The sequence below is a fragment of the Gallinula chloropus genome (assembly GCF_964237585.1).
Source record: "Gallinula chloropus genome assembly, chromosome: 2".
Lineage (NCBI taxonomy): Eukaryota > Metazoa > Chordata > Aves > Gruiformes > Rallidae > Gallinula > Gallinula chloropus.
In genome coordinates this window covers 24511330-24534597 of record NC_140086.1, presented here as the reverse complement: position 1 = coordinate 24534597, position 23268 = coordinate 24511330, and the positions used below count along the sequence as shown (strand labels likewise).

General features: G+C 42.2%; 1 protein-coding gene across 1 annotated transcript in view; it reads right to left on the bottom strand.

Annotated features, from left to right (window-relative positions):
* Positions 1–23029, bottom strand: part of NIPAL2 (NIPA like domain containing 2) — a gene marked incomplete at both ends in the record, with an annotated part of 44733 nt that extends 21704 nt beyond the window's left edge. The window contains 3 exons of the mRNA XM_084280262.1: positions 4250–4421; positions 7389–7457; positions 22925–23029. Of these exons, the coding sequence (XP_084136388.1) occupies positions 4250–4421; positions 7389–7457; positions 22925–23029 (346 nt within the window). The remainder of the gene's footprint in view (positions 1–4249; positions 4422–7388; positions 7458–22924) is intronic.
* Positions 23030–23268: the final 239 nt, after the last annotated feature.

Below are 23268 nucleotides of genomic sequence, written 5' to 3'. Positions count from 1 at the left end.
TGATGAGGCAGGTAGTATGTTTGATCACTGCAACTCAAATAAGGAGGAGGGTAAGGGTGCAGAAAATGGAGAGCAGGTCTTCATGGGCAAGTACTCATATTTCTGTATGGGATGCAGAGGCTGTAGATTAAGATGAGGACAAAAAAAAATGCTGACTGAAGAGGTTGCCAGTCATGATAGGAATGTGGGTTAGCTGAAGAATAGTGTGAAAGACTATTTTAAAAGTGTCCAAGCTTTTTATCAAGCACATTCAGAAGGAAAGGAGCTGGTTTGGAGAAAGGAGCTGTGCTGACAGCCTTGGAGCAGACTAAAATATCTCTCTCACGTGCAAAGGACTTTTGGGAAGGACAGAAGGATAGGAAGAACAGGCTGCCCCTAATGCCCATGCTTAAAGCACGAAGATAAGCAGGTCCTTGTCCACTTGTGCAGGCACTGGAAGATAAATCACTGCTGGTTTTGAGGGTCTGTAGTACCAGTGTCTATATGCAGTGGCCTCTGCATATAGACAATTCATGACTGAGAATCCCCTGCCCTGACCCTATTAGCTTGAAACCTCCTTCATCTTACCCTGCCTACATCTCAGATGTACTGTCTTGCTCAAGGGCAAGGCAGGAGCTCAAGGAAAACCAGTCTGCTGACCTACCATGGGTCATTTCAGACTAGACATGGGGGAGGATTCAAGCATGGAGAGGATGCATGTATTTAGACCTAGGTCTCATTCAGGGCCAGTGCTCAGTGTCAGGGAGGGTTAACGTGAACTTACAGAATACTTGCATGCACAGCCAGGGTTAAACAGAGATCTAGCTCTGCCCAAGAGATCTGGGAACAAATTCATCACAGCAAATTGACTACTCAAACCTCTTCTTAGTTCACAAGATAGATATTAACAGTGCACTGAACTAAAAGGAAGGTATTTCAGAATTAGTCAGTCGGTGCATGACCTCTTGATAGCTCTCCTGCACACTGAACATGTAACATGTCTAATATGATTAAATAGTAATTTCTTGGGCCACAGAGATGTTACATTACAGTGAGTGGGAGAAATCCATTTCTACGACAATATCTGAGAATGGTTTCCCTAAAGCACCATCAGGAATATCAATTTTCAAAGCCTAAAGCAATTTCGTGCCCCACAGCTATTTAGGAAGAGCATATGAAAATGCAAAGGGATCTCAACAATGTCAGTCTAAGCAACTTAAGTGTAAAACAACTCTCTACAGCATGATGAAAACTGCAAAAGAAATTATCATTGATACCACTGGCCTCTTCTGGTCCTCCCCAACCCCCCACCAAGTTATTTATGCCTGCAAAACAAAGACAATGAGCTAAAAAACAGCAGCCTAAAATTAGCTGAGCTGCATGTAAAACATGATTTTTAATTTTTAAATATAAAAAGCTTTTTTAATGATCCCATCAAACATGTATTACTTCTCCATTTTTAAATAAAAAATTTACCAGTTTCCCCTCTTGAAGAAAACAACTGCTGCCTTCTCAAACTATTTAAAACCCTGAACAGATGTAGAGCTTGCATCATTGCAACCACACACAGAAATACTTCCACTGTGTAAGAAGAAAAATATAGTCTTTGTAGCTTAATTCTAAGAAAAAAATCTACTGGTGTCATGCCAATTCATGGTCTGTGGTGCAGGATTCTTTCTAAAACAACCATCAGAAGCACACAGCTCAATAGGATGAGGCACAAACTTTTCACTAGTTAATTGATACCGGGTTAAGTGCATAATTCAGTTGGATGCATTTAAATGTGGTAGCAGAGCATAATAGATGTTGGCTCCATCTATTTTAAGACCCAGGATGCTTCTCATCTCAGAGGTCTGGAGATATCTGATTGGTACAGCCCAAATCCATTCTGGGCAGGGACTCCAGTCTGCCTTATTCTTCTCCAAAACCCTGGTTTCCAAGCAAAGGAAACTTTCCATGCAGACAGACCCAGAGTGATGGGGATCTTCAGCGAGTCCCCTAGATGATTTGGCATAGCACAGAGCACATTTCCTCTTAGAACACCACAGGTACTCAGTTCCCATGTCAGCGTGCGTCAGCGCTTTCAATGTGGGATGTGTTGACATCAAAATTGGAAAAAACTGTTCAAGAGAATGGTGGAGTTAGGGCTCAGATACACATTTGGAATTTGTTATCAACTGCTTCATTTCTTCATTTAAAAAATAAGCTTACAAAAGACACACATTCAACAATACCTCAAAACAACTGCCAACTAGACTGTGCAAAGTCCACCCTCCACCACCAAAAAGAGATCACAACCTAATGAGAAAAATATTTCTTGATATTTTAAATTGGAAGACCTGCTGCCTAAATTATTTTCTTCCCGATTATTAGCAGATGATATGCATGTGTCTTGGTCAGTTTGTCATTGCCCTAAATTATGAACTCTTCTAAAATTCAATGGCTGCTCTCTTTCTCTGGCTTTAATTCAGAGAACAGGAAAGTATCTAGTGGTAGGAAGTGTTACTGGGAAGTTATTGTTGTAATTGGCTGTCTACATGATTTTTACTTTCTCGTCCTTAAGGGAATGTTTGCTAGACTAAATAAAATTTCAGATATCTCTTGTTTGGGCTATGAAATGGATACTGTCAGCTGATATGTGGGAATTTAATAGAAGATATTAAAATGCTTTCTGCGGTCTTCCAGGGTAAATATTTTGGGTCAGTAAAAAAAAAAAGGCAAAGAGAAAAAAAGGTGGATCAGTATTTCAATAAGATATAACAGTTAGGAAAATGGTTTCTTGGTATTTGTTACAACCAAGGGGAAATAGAGAATGGAGGAAACAGATGCAACATTTCTTTGTATATTGAAAAGGTAAAGAAGGAATCTGCCCAAATAAAAATCAACCCGAAATGTGACCTCTTCTTTGTAGCAGTTTAATAACCAATGGAATTTTCCCCTTCCCACTGTTTTACACTTGTTTCTAGTTTTCTGCATTTGCATTTTATTCAGTTTCAGCAACCAATAAGATTGGTCAATGTCCCTTTATGTTTGAGGTGCCAAGAAATGTCTGCAGTTCTTAAAGATACAACCACTACAATCTCAGGTACTAATCTCATTCTTTCTTTGAGAAATTTTCTTACAATGGTGAACTACCATGGCTTTAAATCTCACTCTCCAAAATTTTGCAATAGTTTAATATTAACAGTTACAGTAAATTGCCTGTGGTTTCCTTCCCCCACTCTTTTACACCCACATATGGCTGGCTGCCTTCTTCCACTATAGCCGGGCAATCCACCAGGAAGATGATTCGCCTTTTCTACCTTCCCATACAGAATCACTCACTGCAATGCACTTCCAAGCATGAAACTGGTACCTAGAGACAGGCCATGAAGCAGTAACACTTGTGAATAGCAAGTGAATGAGTTCCAGTGTATGCAGAGCTGTTGTGACATCTCAGTCCTGGTTGCTTCAGCTGTGGATATGAAGCAACTTGATTAAGGAATACAGCTGCACCCTGTATCCCTGTTTTCACAGCCCCTGAATAATATTGCCCTGTCCACTCTGCTTTGCATTAGCACAATATGATAACATATTTTAAAATGTATGCTTCTTTTTCAAAACCATATCTGACAAAATAACAAATAAAGTACAAAAAACCCTACATGAAGTAAAGAATGAGATCATATCAAATGAGTTGTAGGGATAGGACTTATGCTAGTGTCCAATTAATCTGCACATGAAGGAACAAATTAACAACTCTGATAATGTCCCTAAATAAAATAAACATTTCAGGAAATTTCTAGGTCCTTCTTGTCCCACACTGCAGAGAGTCAAGCAAGTCTGCCCATGTCAACATTAATCACGGTGACAGGCAGGGTACAAGCAGCAGAAACTGCTTAGTATGATGGTAACATGGAAAGCACATTGTAGGTACTCAGAATCAGACCACTGCAGCCATCAGGATGTCAGCCCCCCGATTAGGAGGCTTGCAGAGCTGGCAACACTGGTACAGCACTGTGTAACCAGCTGGCAGGAACTAGCAGAGCACAGAATGACACAGGAGACAAAACTATGGAAAAAGGAAGATACTAGAAGTCTCTGAGTTAAGTAGAGGGTTTGTGTTAAACTGTCAAGCTCATGTAATTGTATGAATAGTTTCTTTTCAAGCCACAACATTAACGTTTTCCCCTTGTGTTCCTGCTGCAGTTCCTGAGGTATTATTCCTCTAGTCTCAGCCAAGCATTTGATTAAAGTATGTACACAAGCAAGAAATGGCAAACCATCTTACCTATGACAGATACACAGCTCAGTGGAGCGACAAGGGCAATGGGGGCAAATCCGTAGGCTGTGAAATTTCCCACTTCGCCAAGGCCCAGGAGGGTAATCCCGCACCACCACAGCTTGCTCCTGTAGTAGGGCTTCGGGTCTGCTTGGCAAGCCAGCCGGAGATGAGCGCATTTCTAGAAAATTAATTGTTAGGATCAGGCATGAAAAGAAATACTTTCATTGTGTTCTTATGTCTGGCAAAAGTGGAGTAATTAAGGGGGCTGTCAACTTCAAATTCCAGGTGCGTCAAGGTTTTCCTTTTAAACATGACTTTCGGCTTGTTGTTGCAGACACACGGCTTTGTGTTAATTCAGTGCTGCTTCAGATGTGCTCTTCCTCAGCTGTGGGGGAAATGACTGAAAAATTCGACCTCTGAATAAAACTGAAAAATATAAAGTGAGCACTAGCTAGTGCTTCCTAGCTGTCACTGCTCACCCCTGCTCTTCTCTCAAAGCAAAGCTTGACAGCTGTGCTGTCACTCAGAAGGCAAGAGATGGGGCAGAATCAGAAATGTGGCAACAAACTGGAACAAAAGAACCGGACACCATGGTGTTTCTGCCCCATGATACATACCCTAGCCAGAAATACAATTTCAAAATGGATAAGGCAGCACTTAACCACGTCTGCTGTAGGGGGGGGACTCTAAATTTAGAATTTAGCTACAATCTCCTGTTTGACCTGATAAGATTTCAGGTAAAACATTATTTTCAGAAGGAAAACCAACTATACCTGTGTCAACAGGTATAATATATACTCAAGCAATATTTCAGTAACAATTCTTCTTACATGGAGAATCTATCATTGACGTGTTGTAATCATTTTCCTTGTGGCTGTACAGAAAGAACCTTTATATTAACAAGACAATTTAACTTTGATCACATTGGCCTTCTGAAAGAGAGTCTAGGCAGTGCCCATAAGGAAGGTGTCATGATTGGGAAGGATGCAATGTTTAGCACATTATTTCTGCAGGGTCAAAACCACTGGAAACTGTATGACACAAGTATTGTAGTATAAATGGTGGCAAGACAGTTTTTTCTCCATCACTCAATATTTGATTTTGGAAGTGCCCCTGCAGAGCCCCAGGGAATTTTCCTCATACTTCCATTCTACTATGTAGGCTATGCTGCAGAGTGTGGGCCAAACAGTAACACCTGTGATACACCACAGTAATTTCTCTTGTTGAGACTATACAGCCCATTATTGCAGCTTCATGCTGTGCAACATGTTCAGGGGATAAAATCCTAGCCCCCTGGGGAGAAAGGGAGCATAAGGAAATCAAACTTCTCTGAGCCACAGAGCAGCAATTCCCAGTAACATTCAAGATTTTGCATGTTTCATTTTGGTAAACAAATAAACAAAACCACCAACAACAAAGCCCCAAAGGGAAATGTATATTAAACAATATTATGAAATCAAGAATCCAAATTTTAATCCGAAAACCAAATCAGACAAGTTCTTAACTGAATCCCAAGCTCTGGTTTCTTCCCAGATTCTTGTAGGAATAACTCTTGGAGGCACAGTGTGATTGAAAAGATGTGTGACAAACATAGGAGGTTGAGCTCAGCAGCTCCCCTACAGCTTCTTCCTCCAGATGTCTGCTGCCTTTGCATAGTAATGTGTGTGGATGGTTTTTAGGTGGAGGCTGTTTATAATTCAGCTGAAATACATTGCAAATGGTGGGATGTTCTTTAGCTGACAACTAGTTAGAGGGAAGAGATGCAGGATGACTGCATAGTGGGAGAGAGAACAATAAAAATTTGTCCTGTCCATGTAATAGGAGTGTGAAAATGAATGTTGAGATCGAGGGAATGTCATTATTCTTACTTTATTGTTACTAAATGGACAAAAACATATCTTAGAGGATAAAAAAAAAATCAGTTGAAACTGCCTGTCAAATGGCAATGCAGAGTGATTGGATTTTCCTAAAAGCATTAAAACAAGCTGGAAGGCTGTTCAAATCCAGTAAAAACTGTTAATGATTACAAGTCAATAGAAATCTATTCGTATGCCTCAGTATATCTCCAGGCAAAGCACCCGCTTTGGCACTCAGTGCCCTCAACAGACAAATTTGCGAATCCTGAAAAAACTCATTCTTATAGGCTAACCTGAATATTGACTTAAAAAAAGATTTTTTTCCTTTGAAATAGAGCCTAGTACTGTGATCTTCAGCAGGCCAGAACTTATATTGGAGAGGCATCAGTCACCCTGCATAGCTACACAGATTTCCTTCAATGGGATTCTTTGGCTAGAGATACTTAAAATAGAAGGGAACCATTAAGAACTTTAAAACATTAATAAAAGTGGTTATTATAAATAGCAGATTTCATATTCCACATCTTTCTGTCACATTCTTTACAGAAAAAATCGAGAAGTGGATTTATATGATACATACAACTTACAAGCTAGCAAAAATACTTTTTCTGGAAAATTTACGCAAGCATGTCTGTTGTGCTTTAAGAATTTTTGTTAGAAGACCTAAAAAATACCATGAATTCCACAAGATAAAGAGTATAACAAATAATCCGTTTTTTAAATTACTATATTTTATAATTATGAATACAGGAAGGATTTTCTAAATCTCATCCAAATACCCTTTGCCATAGTTATGAGGTCAGCACCTTCCCTTGCTTTTATGTTTTAAAATAATATTTACTCATATTATTTCATCTTAATTGCAAAAGGAAAACCAAATTGGTCAAAGTTGTTTTGAGACCTAAAAAACTTTATGCCTCTATGCATTTAATTACATTCCATTAAGAAGCCCCTAAGACCTTGTGGTGAATTCCATTTTAGATTTGGACACAGAGACAAGCTCATATGATGCTCAGTGGGACCACAAGCAGGTCACAGTTTGTATTACCTTATAACACATTACAAGAAAGAGGAGGAATTATGAATTTTTATTCTGTTTCTGTATGGGAATCACAGCACAGGACAGGTTGGGAGCTATCACGCTGCCAGTGTAACAGCAGGACACCACTAAACCACAGTTAAAGAGAGAGGATGCTTATTAAATGCAACAAAAATTGTCTTTTGAACTTAATTAAAACAAATTGTAACAAGTTAGTTACAACTCCAAATAAAGAAAAATAATTTCATACCTGTATACTCAAAGAGGCACTAATCAGAATATTTGAAGCAGCAGCAAGAAAAACTCCCAAGAGTTGAGTCTGCAACATCACAAAAGAAATACAAAAATACTTATTAGTTTAAGAAGAACAATTTAACAGTAGTTCTCTGATAACACATTGTAACACAATCAAAAAGAATTTACTGAACTTTTCAATTGTTGAGTTCATGCTGCATTGAGAAAACAGATTGAAAAAAATTAAATCTCTGCCCAGTTGACTAGGCCTTAGGTAGTAAACATCTGGGAGCAGAAAGGGCATCCCTCTCCAGGAGGTGGTTTTGCTGTCCTTCAGTAAAAAACCTTCTTAAGTCTCACAAAAGAAAAAAAAGCTAAACAGGTCTCAGCTGAACACTACACACATGTATTCTTCTTAACCAAAAAAAAAAAGAGACCTGTTTTATTACATAATCCAGAAGAAAAATCAACAACAATCAAACCGTTCATATTGGAACACAATTACCTTATGTGTTAGAATATCCACTATTTGACAGGACAGCCAGGAACACAGGTCTCCTGACAATTTTTTTAATGTATTATGTTATTTCATCGACTTCTATTCTAATCAACCTGCCTAATTTTCAGTAAGATCTGAAAACTTTCTGTGAAGCTCAGAAATTAAAAACATTCAAGCAGGATTCATTATTTTGGAAAGCAGCCACTTAAAGATGCTATTTCAGCAAGCTCAAGTAACAGGTACACAGTAGAGCTCCATGTCTACTTCCAAAATGTTGTAACACTTAGTATGTTGTCATAAGGGTATTGAAGACCCACTCAAGGTCACTGATACAATGCTGTGAGGAGCCCCATTAGCTTGTAGAGAAGACAAGTATACTATCAGTGAGCTTTTATAAACAAGGTCATGATAACACAACCCAGCATACGTATTGCTTGTAAACTGTAAAGCAGCAGCCAACTCAGTGCTCACAGACTTGGCTTTCATTACTATTCTTAAGAACTTGCTGAACTTAAAGGTCTTTTCCAACCTAAATGATTCTATGAGTCTATGATTCTAAGGCCCCATGGCACCTATGAACAGTCACTGCTTACCAGCCACAGTGGCTGTTGCTCCTCAACATTTATAAAGAGTAATATGTGATCCAGCAAGTCCTTGGAAATTTGAATAGAGGGGGATTATGGTTGTGGCCAGATTAATTCCCAGACTAGGTAAGAGCATCCCCAAAAGTGTGAAGAAACAACAGCCTTATTATGAATGGATAATGCTGTTATTTAAGATTCACAGCTGAATCCACCTGTCTCTAGCCCATGCATTTATGTAGTGGTTTAGACTCAGAAGGCGAAGCAGACAACTGGATTGTTCTAGATTAAATGCTTGGCTGACTGCCAGGTGTCACCAACACATGACGGACAGGTACAAGGGGGTGCAGAGAGGGGAATGCGGGAGGTGACAGGGGCTGCCTTCGCTCATGCACCCTTTGTGCTAAGTATTACAGCACCAGTGCCACAGCCTGTGTACAAGAAGTGTTGAACGTGAAGCCCTACTCAAGAGTTTTGCCCACTCCTGGTTCCCGAAATCCTTCCCATCTTTCATCCTTGTCCCCACACCTCAGTGACATCCAGAAGACGCTTCAGCAGCGTGTCCTGGACTGCCACACATAGTGTATTTTCCACACCCTGGGAACACTACTCACTGGTAGCAGCAGGGAGTCCCTGTTACAGGGACATGAGCAGCCTCTCAGCCTCCATGCATGCCAGAGAAATGCTGTCAAATGGCCCCAACCCAGCAGGAGTAGAGAGGGCAGGATTTCCTTCCTGAGGCTTTAATTCTGGTGGTACTACATCTTGCTCAGAGTTTGACCAATTCACAGTGGATTATTGCACTCCCCGCATCATTCTGCACACGCAGCAGCTTCAATAAACCAGCAGTTAAATCAAAATTGTTTTCTTGCTCTTAAAGACTTGTTCTTTTTAAATGACAACATGCTCCCTTGTGAGGGGGTGGAGAAGTGGCCTTGTCAGTCTCGTCATGAAGGGTTTAAGAAAAGAAAGACAGCAGGGAATAGAAAACAGAAACTGCCACCTCATTTACCCCATCATTTTATTGCTTTCTCATAAGTAATTGTAATATATCTACACTACTCCCAGCAGAGAACCCTGTCTCTCTCCAGCTCTTTTCATTTTAGCAGCCGATCCTACCCTTATGGCTGCATCCCTGGATAACCCCTTGCGGCTCCTCGCTCCCAGCTTTCAGCTAGGTGTCACAGACACTGTGCAGGACTCAGGACACAACTATCACCCCAGCGAAGAAACATGGTTGGTCTCGAGCCAGCCCAAAGGAGGGTCTTCATCCAGCTCTGGAGGTAAAACTTGCCTGCAGCTGGTGGGCAGAGAATAAGGCTGGGCGTTCCATCTGTCATCTAAAAGAACCCATGCAAAATCAGATCCACATATGGGTACTGGCAATGACCTGAGTACCTGCCTCCAGAGACTGCAAAACAAACAGCCCTTTGGTGCATGGACAGGGACTCCAGCAGAAAGTTTTCCAGTGGCCTGCATCACTGATGTCCTCTCTGGAAAACCAACTGCTTTCACACCACAGTGGTTGCTCTGTCAGCTACCTGTGAACTTGGCTCAGATATCCCTGTGGGACACTGAGGTTTTCTAACATGAAGATCATCCTGTGTCTGAAACAGGACCCATCTGCCAAAAGTCAATCTTACAGGTTCCAGAAATTGCTAGGAAAACAGGTCAAACCTTTGGGTCTTCTCTGTCATCTCGTTTTCTGGAAAAGACTGAGACGTGCAGCCATGTACTTTCCTGTGAAATGCCATGATCAGTATTTCCCTAAGCCACAGCTGGGCTGAGACACGAGCCTGCTGCTGGGCCTGGCTCCACAGGACCCATGGCGGGGCAGGGCAGAGCTGTGGGAGGTGGAGAACAGCCCTGCTGCAGCATTGCTGGGGCAGGGGCTGACGGCCCCAGGAGACTGAAATGGGATCAGGGGTTGTGGGCAGGAGCCCAAACATGGGCAGGGCTGGGCAGGGCTGTGGGTGCCTTCAGGGCACACGATCAAAACTGTTGATGTGACAGTGCCTTGTGCCCAACTCAGGCAACCTCTTGTGTCTGCACATGAGGAAAAACAGTGCGTGTGTATGATCAAGGCGAATTCACAATGGCAGGCTGGGCTCAAACCTTACCCTCACTGCTCGGGTCATTTTATCACAATGACCACATGTTTCACCTGAGCATTGCTGTTGGCATATATATTGCACTGCCTGCTCCAGACTGACATGTGTTAATGAGCTCTGTTCAATACGGTGATAGCACCATACGTCCAAACCCAGGGCTGGACAGACCCCTAAAGATTAAAAGCAGAGTATGATGCCCTGAGGAGGTCAAATATCACATAGATCTGTTCAGGGAGATGAGATGAAAGTACAGTAACGCCATGCAGCTACAGCACGGCAAAAGAGTTGTATAGGTTCATGCCTAGACATGTCAAAAGTAAAGAAAGCAAAAATGCAGTAACGAGGAAATTTGGATTTCAAACTTTACAAATCAGAGTGCATCGTAAATCAGCAGGCAATTTCTAATGCACAAGAGCTATAACATACAGCAGTGCTAAAAACAGAGGAGAAAATAATAGGATACTGTATCTCTGGCTAGTAATGAATGAAAGATTACCTGCAACAGAACATGGATCACCCTATCGATCTAAAATGGTTGCTGTATCATCCTGAAGGCCACTATAAGCCTTCTGTTCCCATCCTGTCATTTGAAAGACTTCATTTATTTGTGCTGTGTCCACCATTCAATGTCCTTTAGAAGCTAAAGGACTGGTGGAACAGCCAGTTTTATAAGTAATAAACAGAATATTCTCTGAACACAGAGTTTCCAGTTGTGATATCCAGTTGTGATATCATCCACAGTACTGCAGGGCTTCCCACACACAAGTCTTGAGACAGATCCTCCGTAAGGGAATTCAGTTGCAGAGACAGCTTCAGAGCCATGGTGCTACTTCAGTCAACATAGGACTTATACAGGAAAAAGCCTGTTGGCATAAAATGCAAGTCCCTTCATTATCAAAACATCTGTCTAAGCATACAGGCCACTTTTTCAGACCCCAGATTTCAAAATTCTGATGCATTTTTCCAGTGCTTCCAAAAGCATGAGGTTTGTCACAGAAACATCCTGCTCTTAAGTTTTCCAGAAAATAAAAAAATACAGAAATTTGAATTCCTTCACCTTAATATGTTTTGGAACAAGCCATAAAAATCACTTGCTGGCTTTGCATTTCTTTCCAGATAGTGCCTGAGCACATAGACCATGGACCAAGGCTGTAGATCTGCCAACATTTTCCTTGGTGGCCAAGCTGGCCCGAAGAACACCTTCTTCTGGCCTCTGGTTCCTTCACTGCCTCATTTGCATTAGAACAACTAATTGTGAGACTGGCAAGACCATGTTCCAGGATTGAAATAACCCTTCCAAAATACACCCATCAGCATCGTGCTCTTTATAAGGCACCTGCCAGTGTTTAACACTGAAGAGGAATTAAAATTCACAAGCCACAGCAAGGGTTTTTAAATGGTGACCCTGCAGGGTTTTGCCCATGGTGATAGTGGCCAAGGGGATGTGACTGTACAGAGGGTTTCTGGGGAAAATGAGTTTGAGCACAGGCAAATTTCTCTTGAGCAAAGCATCCTCAGCAATCACCTGGCATCACCCTTCCCAGCTGCATGCGGCTCTAATACAAGCCCAGGAATGGGGAAGGGGGGTTTGAAGGACCAGTCAGGAGGTATCCATTTGCCAAATGAAGCTCTTCAAAATAAATGAGTGGCAGTATGGCATATTGTTGTGTAGGGTTCTGCTTCGAGCACTCATGTGAGGCCTGATGCTTATTTACCCTAGCGCCTTTTCCCATCATTTTGGTAGTGTTTTAAAAGGGCATTTTACATGCAAGGTCTCTTTTTATTGTCAAAGGAAAGTAAGGACAAATGAAAACCAGGCTGAAATCTAAATCTTTGGCATTAATTCTAGCAAATTTATCTCTTGCAGACTAAGAGACTCAGTTATACAGTGAGATGCAATTTACCCACATTACCACGTGTGTTTTTTCCTAATACACATAAAAACACAGTTGCCAGGCCTGTGAAATGAAAATTTAGAAAGATTAACTTAATTTGCATTGACTAAAAGCTATATGGCCACTATTTATGGAAACTTTCTATGCCTATAAATTAAACTGATCAAGTGTATGTTGTCAGCTCCCACATCAAGGCTAGTTAAACTGTTCCTCCTATTTTTCTTTATTTCTGCATTTATTTGTGATCTAAAGGTGTTCAAATAAATCTAATGACATGTACTGCTTAAGAAACTACACATCATTTCCAGTAATTAGGATTTTGTCAGATCTCAATGGAGCTTGTAAAGAAAAATAAAAGGGGGTTGGGTGGGGTGGTGGTGACACAAACTCCCTTCCAATTCTGAGTTAACTCAGAATCCTTAACAAAAACCATATTTTTTGAGGAGCTACTATATGGAATTAGGAGAGGCTTATCGTTTAGCTATTATTATTCACAGAGCTCTGGCTGCATTCCGTGCTTTACAGATGTGGAAAGAAAACAAGGTCCTTGTTTCAGTGGTTTTCATAGTGCAAATCTTACACTCATATCTGGGTTCAGGCCTGTATGAAGTACTGAAGGGCACCTGAAAATTACATTGGAACATGTACTGAAAATACTTTTGATTTGTTCCTTGTGACATGAAAGAAAAAGGATGTTGTTCAATATAGAAGGAGAGAATTGAACCATTTGACACCATTTTTGTTAGGAGCAGGAGAAGAGAGAAAAACCTGGTAATTAAACCAGGATAGATTCGAATAGGGACAAGACAGTTTATAGGTTTTACACAGGTTGCCAGGCTGCACTGCAGACTCCAGTAGATAAAACTCCTATCTCATGAATATTGCAGTACCCTTGCATTTACTAGGTTTTACCTTTCATTACCTCACAAATTTAAAATATATCTTTTTCCAGAAGAGAGACAAACTTCAAAGGCTGGAAGGAAAGCCTGGTCAATTACCAAAAGGTATGGGCACTTTAGAGGATAAAGCAACTACAGAGGTGTGACCCTTCTGTTCATCTCCATGCTTTTATCATTTTAATGAGATCCTATTTATATTCATCAGCCTGATTAATTAATGTCTATAATGGATAAAAACTGGGACAAAGAATATGAATTCTGAAATAAAGTAACTTTTGATGTGGTCACTACATACAAACATACCCACCCACTGTGAAGTTAACAAGCATTATGAGTAGTGGGTTTTTTATTTTTGAAAAGTTACAACCAAACCTCTCAACTCCTAAATTTCAATTTCTTATTCTCAGGAAACAAATATCAAAATTAGGAATAAATAGGAGAGTGGGGAAAAGGCAAAATGGATTTTTCCTCAGGTGAATATCCTGGGATACATTGCTGCATAATCAAAGACATTTCATGCTTTTAATATTGCTTGTTAGTTTGCAAATAAAAACCTCTCCAATGACTGCATAACAGAGGCTCTAAAAATTTCAAGACTTTCTCAAGGACCATCACATAACATCTCCATGGCAACTGTAGAAATGACATATCCAGAAAAGCAAGAATGGGATTATAAACTTTTGCCTGTTTCCAGGTCTCTCAGGGAAAGAAAAGGAGGCAAGACAGCTGCCTGACCGTCTCCCACAAAACAGCAAGGATGCTCAGAGATACTCCCCTACTGCTGCCCAGGAGCAGGCTCTCTGGATATTCATCACTGTCCCTGTCTAATTCCTGGTGAACAAGGTAAAGTTCAAGCCAGACCACTCAAAGTGTAGGTATATAAATTCCCAGAAGCTACAGCCTAGCCCACATCAAGAGGTTGTGGTGCTCCTCTCCCTGCTTCATGTGGCTCCCTGCACCCCTAAATCGAGAGCTGAGGAGGGGACACAAGGTGATGAGTACCAGTTCGTGCCGTGCGAGATGGAGCTAGCTTTGCCTAGAGAGCAAGCTCAGAAGGCATTTAACTGAACAGCTGAATAAATAGAGCTGTTAAGTGTTACATCAGATTGTGGGACAAGGCACGGAGAGTACTCCTGGAGAGGTAGCTTGCTCTGCATGTACACACAAACATGCCTCCAAACCAAGCATAGCTAGCTCATTCCCTCTTGTTACCCTGGAAGAAGTCTTGCTGGAGTACAAATGAGCTATTTCTGATTCCACTTAATCAGATACACAAAACCCTGACAGAAATGTAGCCAGCTTAATACGTTATTTACCAAACTCTAAGGAGAACTTTCATATAAAAATGTCCCTTTACCAGCTGAGAGGAGCTCATGAGAGGAATGACATGCCTCTGCCAACACATGCTTCTGACAGCACACACCTCTCCAGCCTCGCTTTCCAACAAAGGCAGGCTTGTCTCCCATCCTGTCTCAATTAATCCACTGTTAGCTATAACTAACCCTTCCTTTGATGTGCACAGAAAACGCTTCTCCACATCACAACCCAAGTGAACGTGCTCAGTTTTTCAACCCTGGTGTCACACATGTGGGCCAGGGGTAAATGTAGGCTGGAAATGACCTTTCCAAACCAGTGGCATTTCAGAACAGCTTCTTACAGGAGTAACAACAGGGCAGGAAAAAAAGAAAAGCTCTGACTGCATTTAGAATGACATTTGATCCATCAAATGACTTGATTTTATCATCTGGGAATGGGCAGCCCAAAGGCCCTTCCAGTCCACTGTCCCTGCAGAGGAGAGATGCTGCACGTTAGCTCTTTGCTTTCCTTCTTGCACCTCACACGCTTGGCTCTCCTAGCTTAATTTCCACAGAGAGAGTTAATCATTTACAGAGAGCTCCCAATGCAGGGAAAAAAAAATAAATAAATTGCTGGACTCCAGAAGGCAGAACCTTCTGGTTAGCAACATTATTCATTTAAATATAAACAACTGCTAGATTATCAGTGATGATTTAAAAACAAGAGGTCTTGCACTCTCTAAAATATTTGCATGTATGAGTATGGGTGCATACACATACAAACACAACTGGATGCTTTTAATTTACAGATACTTCTGGTCAAAACAGTAAGATGCAAATCTGGGGATAACAAATAAACTCTTTAAAGAGATGATCTCATATGCATATTTCTTGCAGGGGCCTGAGATATATGCAATGGGCTCATGTTTTCCCAGCTGTGTCTGTGATACATTACCATTGTGCATTTTGACCTTCTACTACAAACCATAGCCTGGTTTAAAGTATTCATTAACATTTTGTAGTTCATGGTGGGTGCTGACATAAAGAGTCGGTGTGTAGTTCACAAGAATCCAAAACATCTACTACACAGTTGCCTTCTGTAGAAAACAGAAATCAGTTTAGCTGGATGATCCCTTCTAGGTACCTCTGTCACCTCTCTATGTTCACTCAAAGAAATAATAAAGTGGCAAGATTTTTTCCCAGTTTTGATTATTATTGATATTTCAGCAACTGTACCTTATGTGGATTCTCCCAAAATAATCTTGCTCTCTTATTTTCAGGTATTTTGGTGTTAGTGTAGGTTATAACGGTTAGAAAGCTTCTTCTTCACAGGGCTTACTATAGATATGGGCCCACGAAAATAAATTCTGCTTACTCCCTTTCAGGAATTAAAAGTTAAGGAGAACTGAGTAGCCTTTTCATGAGTCAGATACTATGATCTCTATGCTTTTGTAAAGCATGCATTGCTTTTTAGTTTGTCCTGGCAGCCTCTGATCTATAGTTGTTGTGGTATAACTCCAGGCAGTATCTCAGCCCCATGTAGCTGCTTGCTCACTCTGCCCCAGCAAGATGGGAAAGAGAGTCAGAAGGGTAAAAGCACAAAAACTCGTGGGTTGAGATAAAGACAGTGTAATAGGTAAAGCAAAAGCTGCATGCACAAGCCAAGCAAAATCAGGAATTCATTCCCCACTTCCCATCGCCAGGCAGGTGTTCAGCCATGTCCAGAAAAGCAGGGCAGTTGCTTGGAAAGACAGACACCTTAACTCCAAAAAGTCCCCCATTCCTCCTTCTTCCCCCAGCTTTTATTTCTGAGCATGACATCACATGGTATGGAATATCCCTTTGGTCACTTGGGGTCAGCTGTCCTGACTCTGTCCCCTTCCAAATCCTTGTGCACCCACAGCCAATTGGCTGTTGGGGCAGTGTGAGAATCTCCATGTTATCAATGGTTTTTAATCATAAATCCAAACCATAATATTTACTATGAAGAAAATTAACACTAACCAAGACCAGTACAATAGTCAAGAGATGCAGCTAGAACCTTGATCAGGTGAAAGCTGCTATTATTTGTTATACTGAAGCTTCTGCAGACACGACAAGCTTTTGTCTCCGTCATCTTGACATGATGACTGAGTCATTGCTACATAATAACACAGACACTGAATGATAATGTTCATGGTGCTTTAGTCACTGCAGGGAGCAAAAGATTGTCACTGAAAGAGAGAAACAATGGAAAGAGATTAATGCTGTTAGGAATCAGTAAATACAAGAACTTTGTGACAATTCCAAAGCGGAAAGAAAATGCCCTAAACCTCCATGAAAATGGAAAAGAAACATCAAGGAATAGTAGACAGAGTCATAAAGCAAAGTAAATGGACTCATGATCCCAAGCTGGAGGCCCCAAAAATTAAACTAGGTTTTAATTGAGAGTTAACTAACAGGGTTCAAGTCTGTTATGTATACAAACATCATATTTTGGTTATTTTTCACAGGAACCACTTTCCAGTGGATATATCCTTAGTTGTTGAAGAAAAAGGCTTCAAGTGCCATCCATATCAGCTGGCAAAATAACTTTGTATTGAGCAGGATAATAGTTAAGTCATTGGACATATTAGCTAAGACTCTGGTGGAGATTTTAGCTCCCATTAAGCTGATTTGGTTCTAGGGAATTAAATGTCAGCAAGAGGCTTGTCTCCAAGAGGATATGCACTTCTATGTTACTACTTCACCTCAGCCAGCATGAAGAAGCCATGTCCAAGGAGCCACCATTTGCTTTGCTGTGAGTCATTGCTTCCACACATGGAGGGGTTTCCTCCAAACCTTGCCCTTATGGTCCATACCTTGCATTCACCATAGGTGAATGGACATCACATAGCTGCTTCTGCAGAACACAGCAGGATACAAAGGGGAATATAGTCAGAGTCACGGCATATGCCTCATCCAAGAGTTAAACTGCAATGATCCCACGATTTCTCTCTTTTGCAATCCCATAGTCTTTCTTCATTTCCCCATTATGGGCAAAACAGTTCATATCACTAAACACAACCAAAGCTTCTAGCCTAAATGACGTAAATCAACCATGGACATTATGGAGGAGCGTGGAGTTATACACATCTGTTTAGTTTGATATTGATTATTTGCTTTTGAGCACACTCTGCAAATATCATCACCACATTTCTTAAGATCTCTGCTCCAGGCCTGGTGTTGATTCGCACACCAACTGGCTTGTTGTTGAAGCTGCTGGCAGTACGTTTCAAAGTCCAGATTAGTCACAGAGTGGAAAGCGTATCTCCCAAATGTTCACATTAACAAATGCCATTCTTCTAGGACAATCCGTGGTGACATTATAAACATGAGCATAACAGTTTATACATGTCACCAAAACTCCAAATGGAATAATTACAGCCTCCAGTTACTAGGTTAGCCAAAGGTCCTCACCTCCCTTATGACTGAAGTACAGAATCTGCTGTTTGCTCCTCTTTCTAAAGCCTTGGGTTTTGAGTTTGGTCAAATTTCTACTTGAGTCATTTGGATATTTTTTTTATTCCTTCAAACAGGAGTTAATTAGATCCAGCAGACTGTTGGTGACATGCAAGGGTAAGAATCATGCTACTTTTTTTTTTTTTCTCCAGTGCCCAAAGCAGACTCCAAGAGCATGGGAAGACCGTGTACTTTGGCTTTCTGTGTCCCTAGCTCAAAACATGGACCTGAGTTTGTTTTCTGTATCTACTTCCTAGCACTATGCCACAGGCATCTGACCCCTTCCAATCTTGGTAGGAGACACCCAATCTGGATGATATAGGCTGGTGATAATGCAGCATTAGGAAACTAGGCTGTTCTGGCACCTGGAGTAGTGCCTGGTGGAAACCAAGGAAGTGCATCACTCCTCAGGCTGGCTTGGAAAGCTGCACACTACCTCCAGTCTTTGGGCTACTTTCCCACCCAGGACATCTGTTCCAGACCTGCTGTTCCATCCTCTGCCTCCTCTGTATTAGAGGTATAACCAGCTCCATGGCTTGTTCCCACTCTGCTTGCAGTGAACGAAGGAAAAAAAATCTGCATTTCCCTAAGGAATTTGTGAGTCACAATGCTACAAACATGCTTATGGTACTGTGCAAGGGGACAGGCAAGAGGTAAGGCTCTCCTGAACTTTCATCCTTTCCCTTTGAGTAATGAGTAAGTTCCCATGCAGCACCTGATCATTCCTTAACCTGGAGACTGCAGCTTGTATAAGCTGTGTGCTTATTTCACACCAGACATGTTGCAATCTTCACACCTGCAGAGACAGTTGATGTTTGGCAAGGCAGAATGGATATACGAGTTTGTGAAAGGGATAATGGGTGATCCTTTCTAACCAGTGCTCTATTTTGCTTTCTCACATCAGCTTCTCACTCACACCAAAGCTAATGAGAACACAACCCCCAGCAGATCAGACCTACAGCTCTAGCAGAGCCTGAAAGCTGGGGTGCAAAGCTGGCCCAGCTGACAGTCCTGCATTTATGACCCAAAGCCACACATCCTTTTCTAGTAGAGCCTAATTAGATGGGGACTAAGCCATGGAAATACTTCTGCATTCCTGACAGCAAAACACCACCAGAAGAGCACCACTGGTGCTGGCAGCAACTGTTTGCAATGCTTCTTCATTATGAGCTTTGACTTTTGGATGCTCGATGACTGATTAAAAAAAAAAAGTATTTGAAAGGCTGAACAAAATCCTCTTCCTAACTTTTGATTTATAAGGGCTGAAAATAATATACATTTCCCACCTAAGAAAATAAGATGCATTTTCTCCCATAAGATAAAGGAAAATGAAGTTGTGTGCACTCTGGAATCTGATGGGTAAAGAGCAACATGATGAAATAGAATCCATGTTTTGATACCCTTGTTTGCTTTCAGTGAATAGTTTTAGAGCTAGGAGCTTGGGGGAAGAGGATAAACTTTTCACCTTAGTCTTCACGGATGAGTACAACAACAGAGAGCTGGGTGAGGCATTAAAAAAACCAAACAACAAAACTGCAATTCCACATGAAGTGGAAAAAATAAGGAGGGTTTGCCTTCACCCATAATAGTCTGATAATATCTGGTGGTTGCTATTTTTGGTTCCCACCCCCACTTCCATGGACACCTTGGCTTGCTCTAGAGCTTTCCCTGATTGAAAACCATGGTTGGAAATTTCATTGTTCAAGTGTTTAAGATGTCTGGATGAACATTTCTCGGATTTGGTATGACAATCTCTGGTAGCAGTGCCAGCTAGACAATCCCTGACTGTTTATGGGGTGAAATGGAGAAATAAGCTTCCTCCCCACCATGGCAGCTCCCTGTCCCCAATGGCAGCAGAAGTACAGGTAGGGACTGTACTACCCCTGGAAGAAACTGGGCCCCAACCATGCCCTCATCTTGCTGCTGCTCAATGGCACAAGGCATCAAGCTCTTCGCAAGGTGAGGTGAGTTTCAAGCACTGAAGAATCTCCTTGAACAGAATGAGCTAAAAACCATTCATTGTGGCACTTCACAGGAAATTTGTATTTCATGTATATGGTAGAATGCAGTGTAGAAAGACCTCACAACGATGTGTTTAATCCGTGGGATTTCTCATCGCACCTGATCACAGCCACCACCGCCTGCTGATTAGACCACACAAAGGATTGGGCTTCCTGGCTGCACACAACTTGCCACCTGCATGTACGGCCTGTGACAGGCTGTGATATATTGTCATGGGACAAGAGGCCACAGATCCATCTGAAGGAGCTGTCAACATTTTAAACCTCAGATACAGAGCTGAAATGATTTATTACCACAACTCACGAAATAAAACAACCTCTCGAGGTGAGTGTCTGGGCAGCCAGTAATAACTCTGAGTTTATTAAGAGACGGGCAAAGGAGGAAAAAGAAGCAGAAGTGAAATCAGTTTCCATGTCCAGCTTGGCTTTGCACTTGAACATCTGCATACAGCGACTATGCACAACAGCCGTGTGAAACACTGAGTTACGGCAGAGGTATTACATCTGGGCTTTCGCTGACTATTCTCACCCAGCTGTTTTCTCCTTCTCTGATACAAAGTCAAACCAAGATGAATATTGTAGATAATAATCTCAACTAATCTTGAAAAACATCTTTGCCCACAAACACCAACATTGGAAGTAAGTAACCTCTGAGAAGTGCCGAGGGGCACTTGCTTTGGCAGGGGGTTGGACTCGATCTCTTGAGGTCCCTTCCAACCCCTACAACTCTATGATTCTGTGACTAAACAAGGATTATACTGAGACACATACACACATTCTCCATTAAGCAGACAATATTCACCTGCTTGGGCTTCTTACAGTCACTACTCCAGCAGACCCAGAAATATTACAGTAACAGTAGAATGTCAGGAAATGCTTAAGGTAACTAAGTACATATTTAATCAGATTTTACTGTGCCAATTAACACGCCCATGCCCCATGACACACAATGCAGCACTGAGACAGGGAAGGCCGTGGGAGTACAGGATCCTGTATGACTGACTTCAGAAGCGCATCAAGCAGCATCAACCAAGCTACCTCCATGCTAAGGAGAAATCCTACCTCCACCCTTTTTCCCCCCACAACCACACATTCCCTCTTCTACCCTAACACTGACAGCTAGTACCACTTAGCCTGGCTATGGAACTGGCAGGAGGATAACCTCAATCTAAAAAAACTAATCAAACAAAAAATAAATGTAATGCCAGCACAAGGTAGAATTATATATAGCCATGTAGACACAGGCGCTTAAACAACGTCTGTAAACATACAGCTCACTGTGAGAAGTTAAAGGCGTACTTCAGTGCCACAGATTTCTGTAATGCACGTGTCAGAAGTGCTGATCCCAGTTGGATGACTCTGATAACCATGTGGCACCAGGCATCTGTGACCAGCAGCCATGCCGAGCCCCTCCTATCTACGGGCTCTTGAAGGGGAACCTCACTGTCACGTCCTGATGATTCACGGGGTTGAAAAAAACTCCCCCCAAAAGCAATTCACTGCAGCTTTCCTGGGATGTTTCCAGGAAGATGAGAGCTGGTTAAGTTATGGTCTACTTGTAGAGGCAGAAAATAAAGAGCTCTTCTTCCTCTTGAAATCAAATGGCCTCAAGAAAAGGTGAAGTGAAGGAGCCCCTGTTTGAGGACCCAAAATAGAGCTGGGAATGGAAGGACGGAATTATTTCTGATATTTCAAAAAATTAAAATGTGAAAATGGGGTGCACAGGAGAATTTAACCCTTGGGAAGATGAAGGTTGGCAGCAACACGTGACCCATAGTGACCTTTACCAAAGCCTCAACACAAGTAAACGGAAGGACAGAAAATCAGTCTCTCCTGCAGGTACTCAAGCAACACTAAAAAATGATTCAAGTCTTCCCAGAAAACTACCAGGCTTAGAACACAGCAATCCTCATACAGCCACCCCAGGAGAACAGGAGCTGGGGCATTTTACAAGCAAACCAGTAACACCACTGTGACATGCAGCTGGGTGACCCTATGCCGGGGGAGTTCCCTGTTGCTGCCTTCCTCCGGCAGCTCTGCAAGCACTCCCAGCCCTGGGCCCTAGCCTCCAAACCCACAGTAACCACCTCAGCACAGGAATGCAGAGTTTTCCTTCCCTCTGAGAACACTGAGCTGAGAAAGGCCTCCTGCCATCTGGCTATCCACCCAGAAGCAAATGCAGACTCGAGAGAGGAAAGTTTTTGGGACCTTCTCTGTGCTATGACCTGCTACTGGGCTGCTGGCAGAGGGAGAAGAGCAGTCAGTGGCAAGCCATTTTATGCACAATTGATACCAATACTTTACATCGTAAAAAAGCAGTTTGCCTCTTATGCAGCAAAAAACAAGAATGTTGAGTACCCTCCCATGCCTCCTAGTTTGTGAGGCAAAAAAGCAGGGTAAAGGTAAAGGGTTTAATCAACCTCCAATTCAGTTTTATTGTTAGCAGATGCTTCAACTTGCTATTTCTCAGGGGCAGCTTCAGTCTCTCTTTTGCAGTTCCCAAATACATTGTCAGCACTGACAGCGACAGAAACACCGATGACAAAAGCCAGCAATGCTCTGGTGCAGAACAGCTCAGCTGTCTGCTCTGTTCCTACTCAGAAAGGACTGCTTGGAGAGGGAAGCCAGGGTGGTGCGGGCTGAGCAGGGTGAGAGGAAGCAGGTGTCAGCAGCAAACAGGCACTTTCGGGAGAGGCTGAAACGATTACCCTGCTCTCTCCAAACCCACTTGCTCCTGGGCCCCGGCGTGGTGCTGCACGGCAGGCACTTACCTTGTGTGTGCTGTACCAGGGGCCAGAGAGTGGCCCGTTCCCGGTGCCTGGCCCCCCAAAGGATGCATTCCGGGATGCCCACTCGGAAATGGGAAGGATGCCCATGTCCCTGCCCTAAGGCCCCAGCCACCAGCCATGCCACACAGTCACACCAGTGGGGACTGCTGGCTGTGAGGAGAGTCAAGCAGGACCAGGATGTGACACTTGCTTCCTGGTGTGGGAAAGGCTGCTCACATGGATCACTCCACACACAGGTACGTACAGCCAAGGGCTGCGACTGCCAGTGGGCACCAGAAGACCCACAGCTGTGGACTGTTTGTAGCACAGGAGAGGTTAGGGACCCT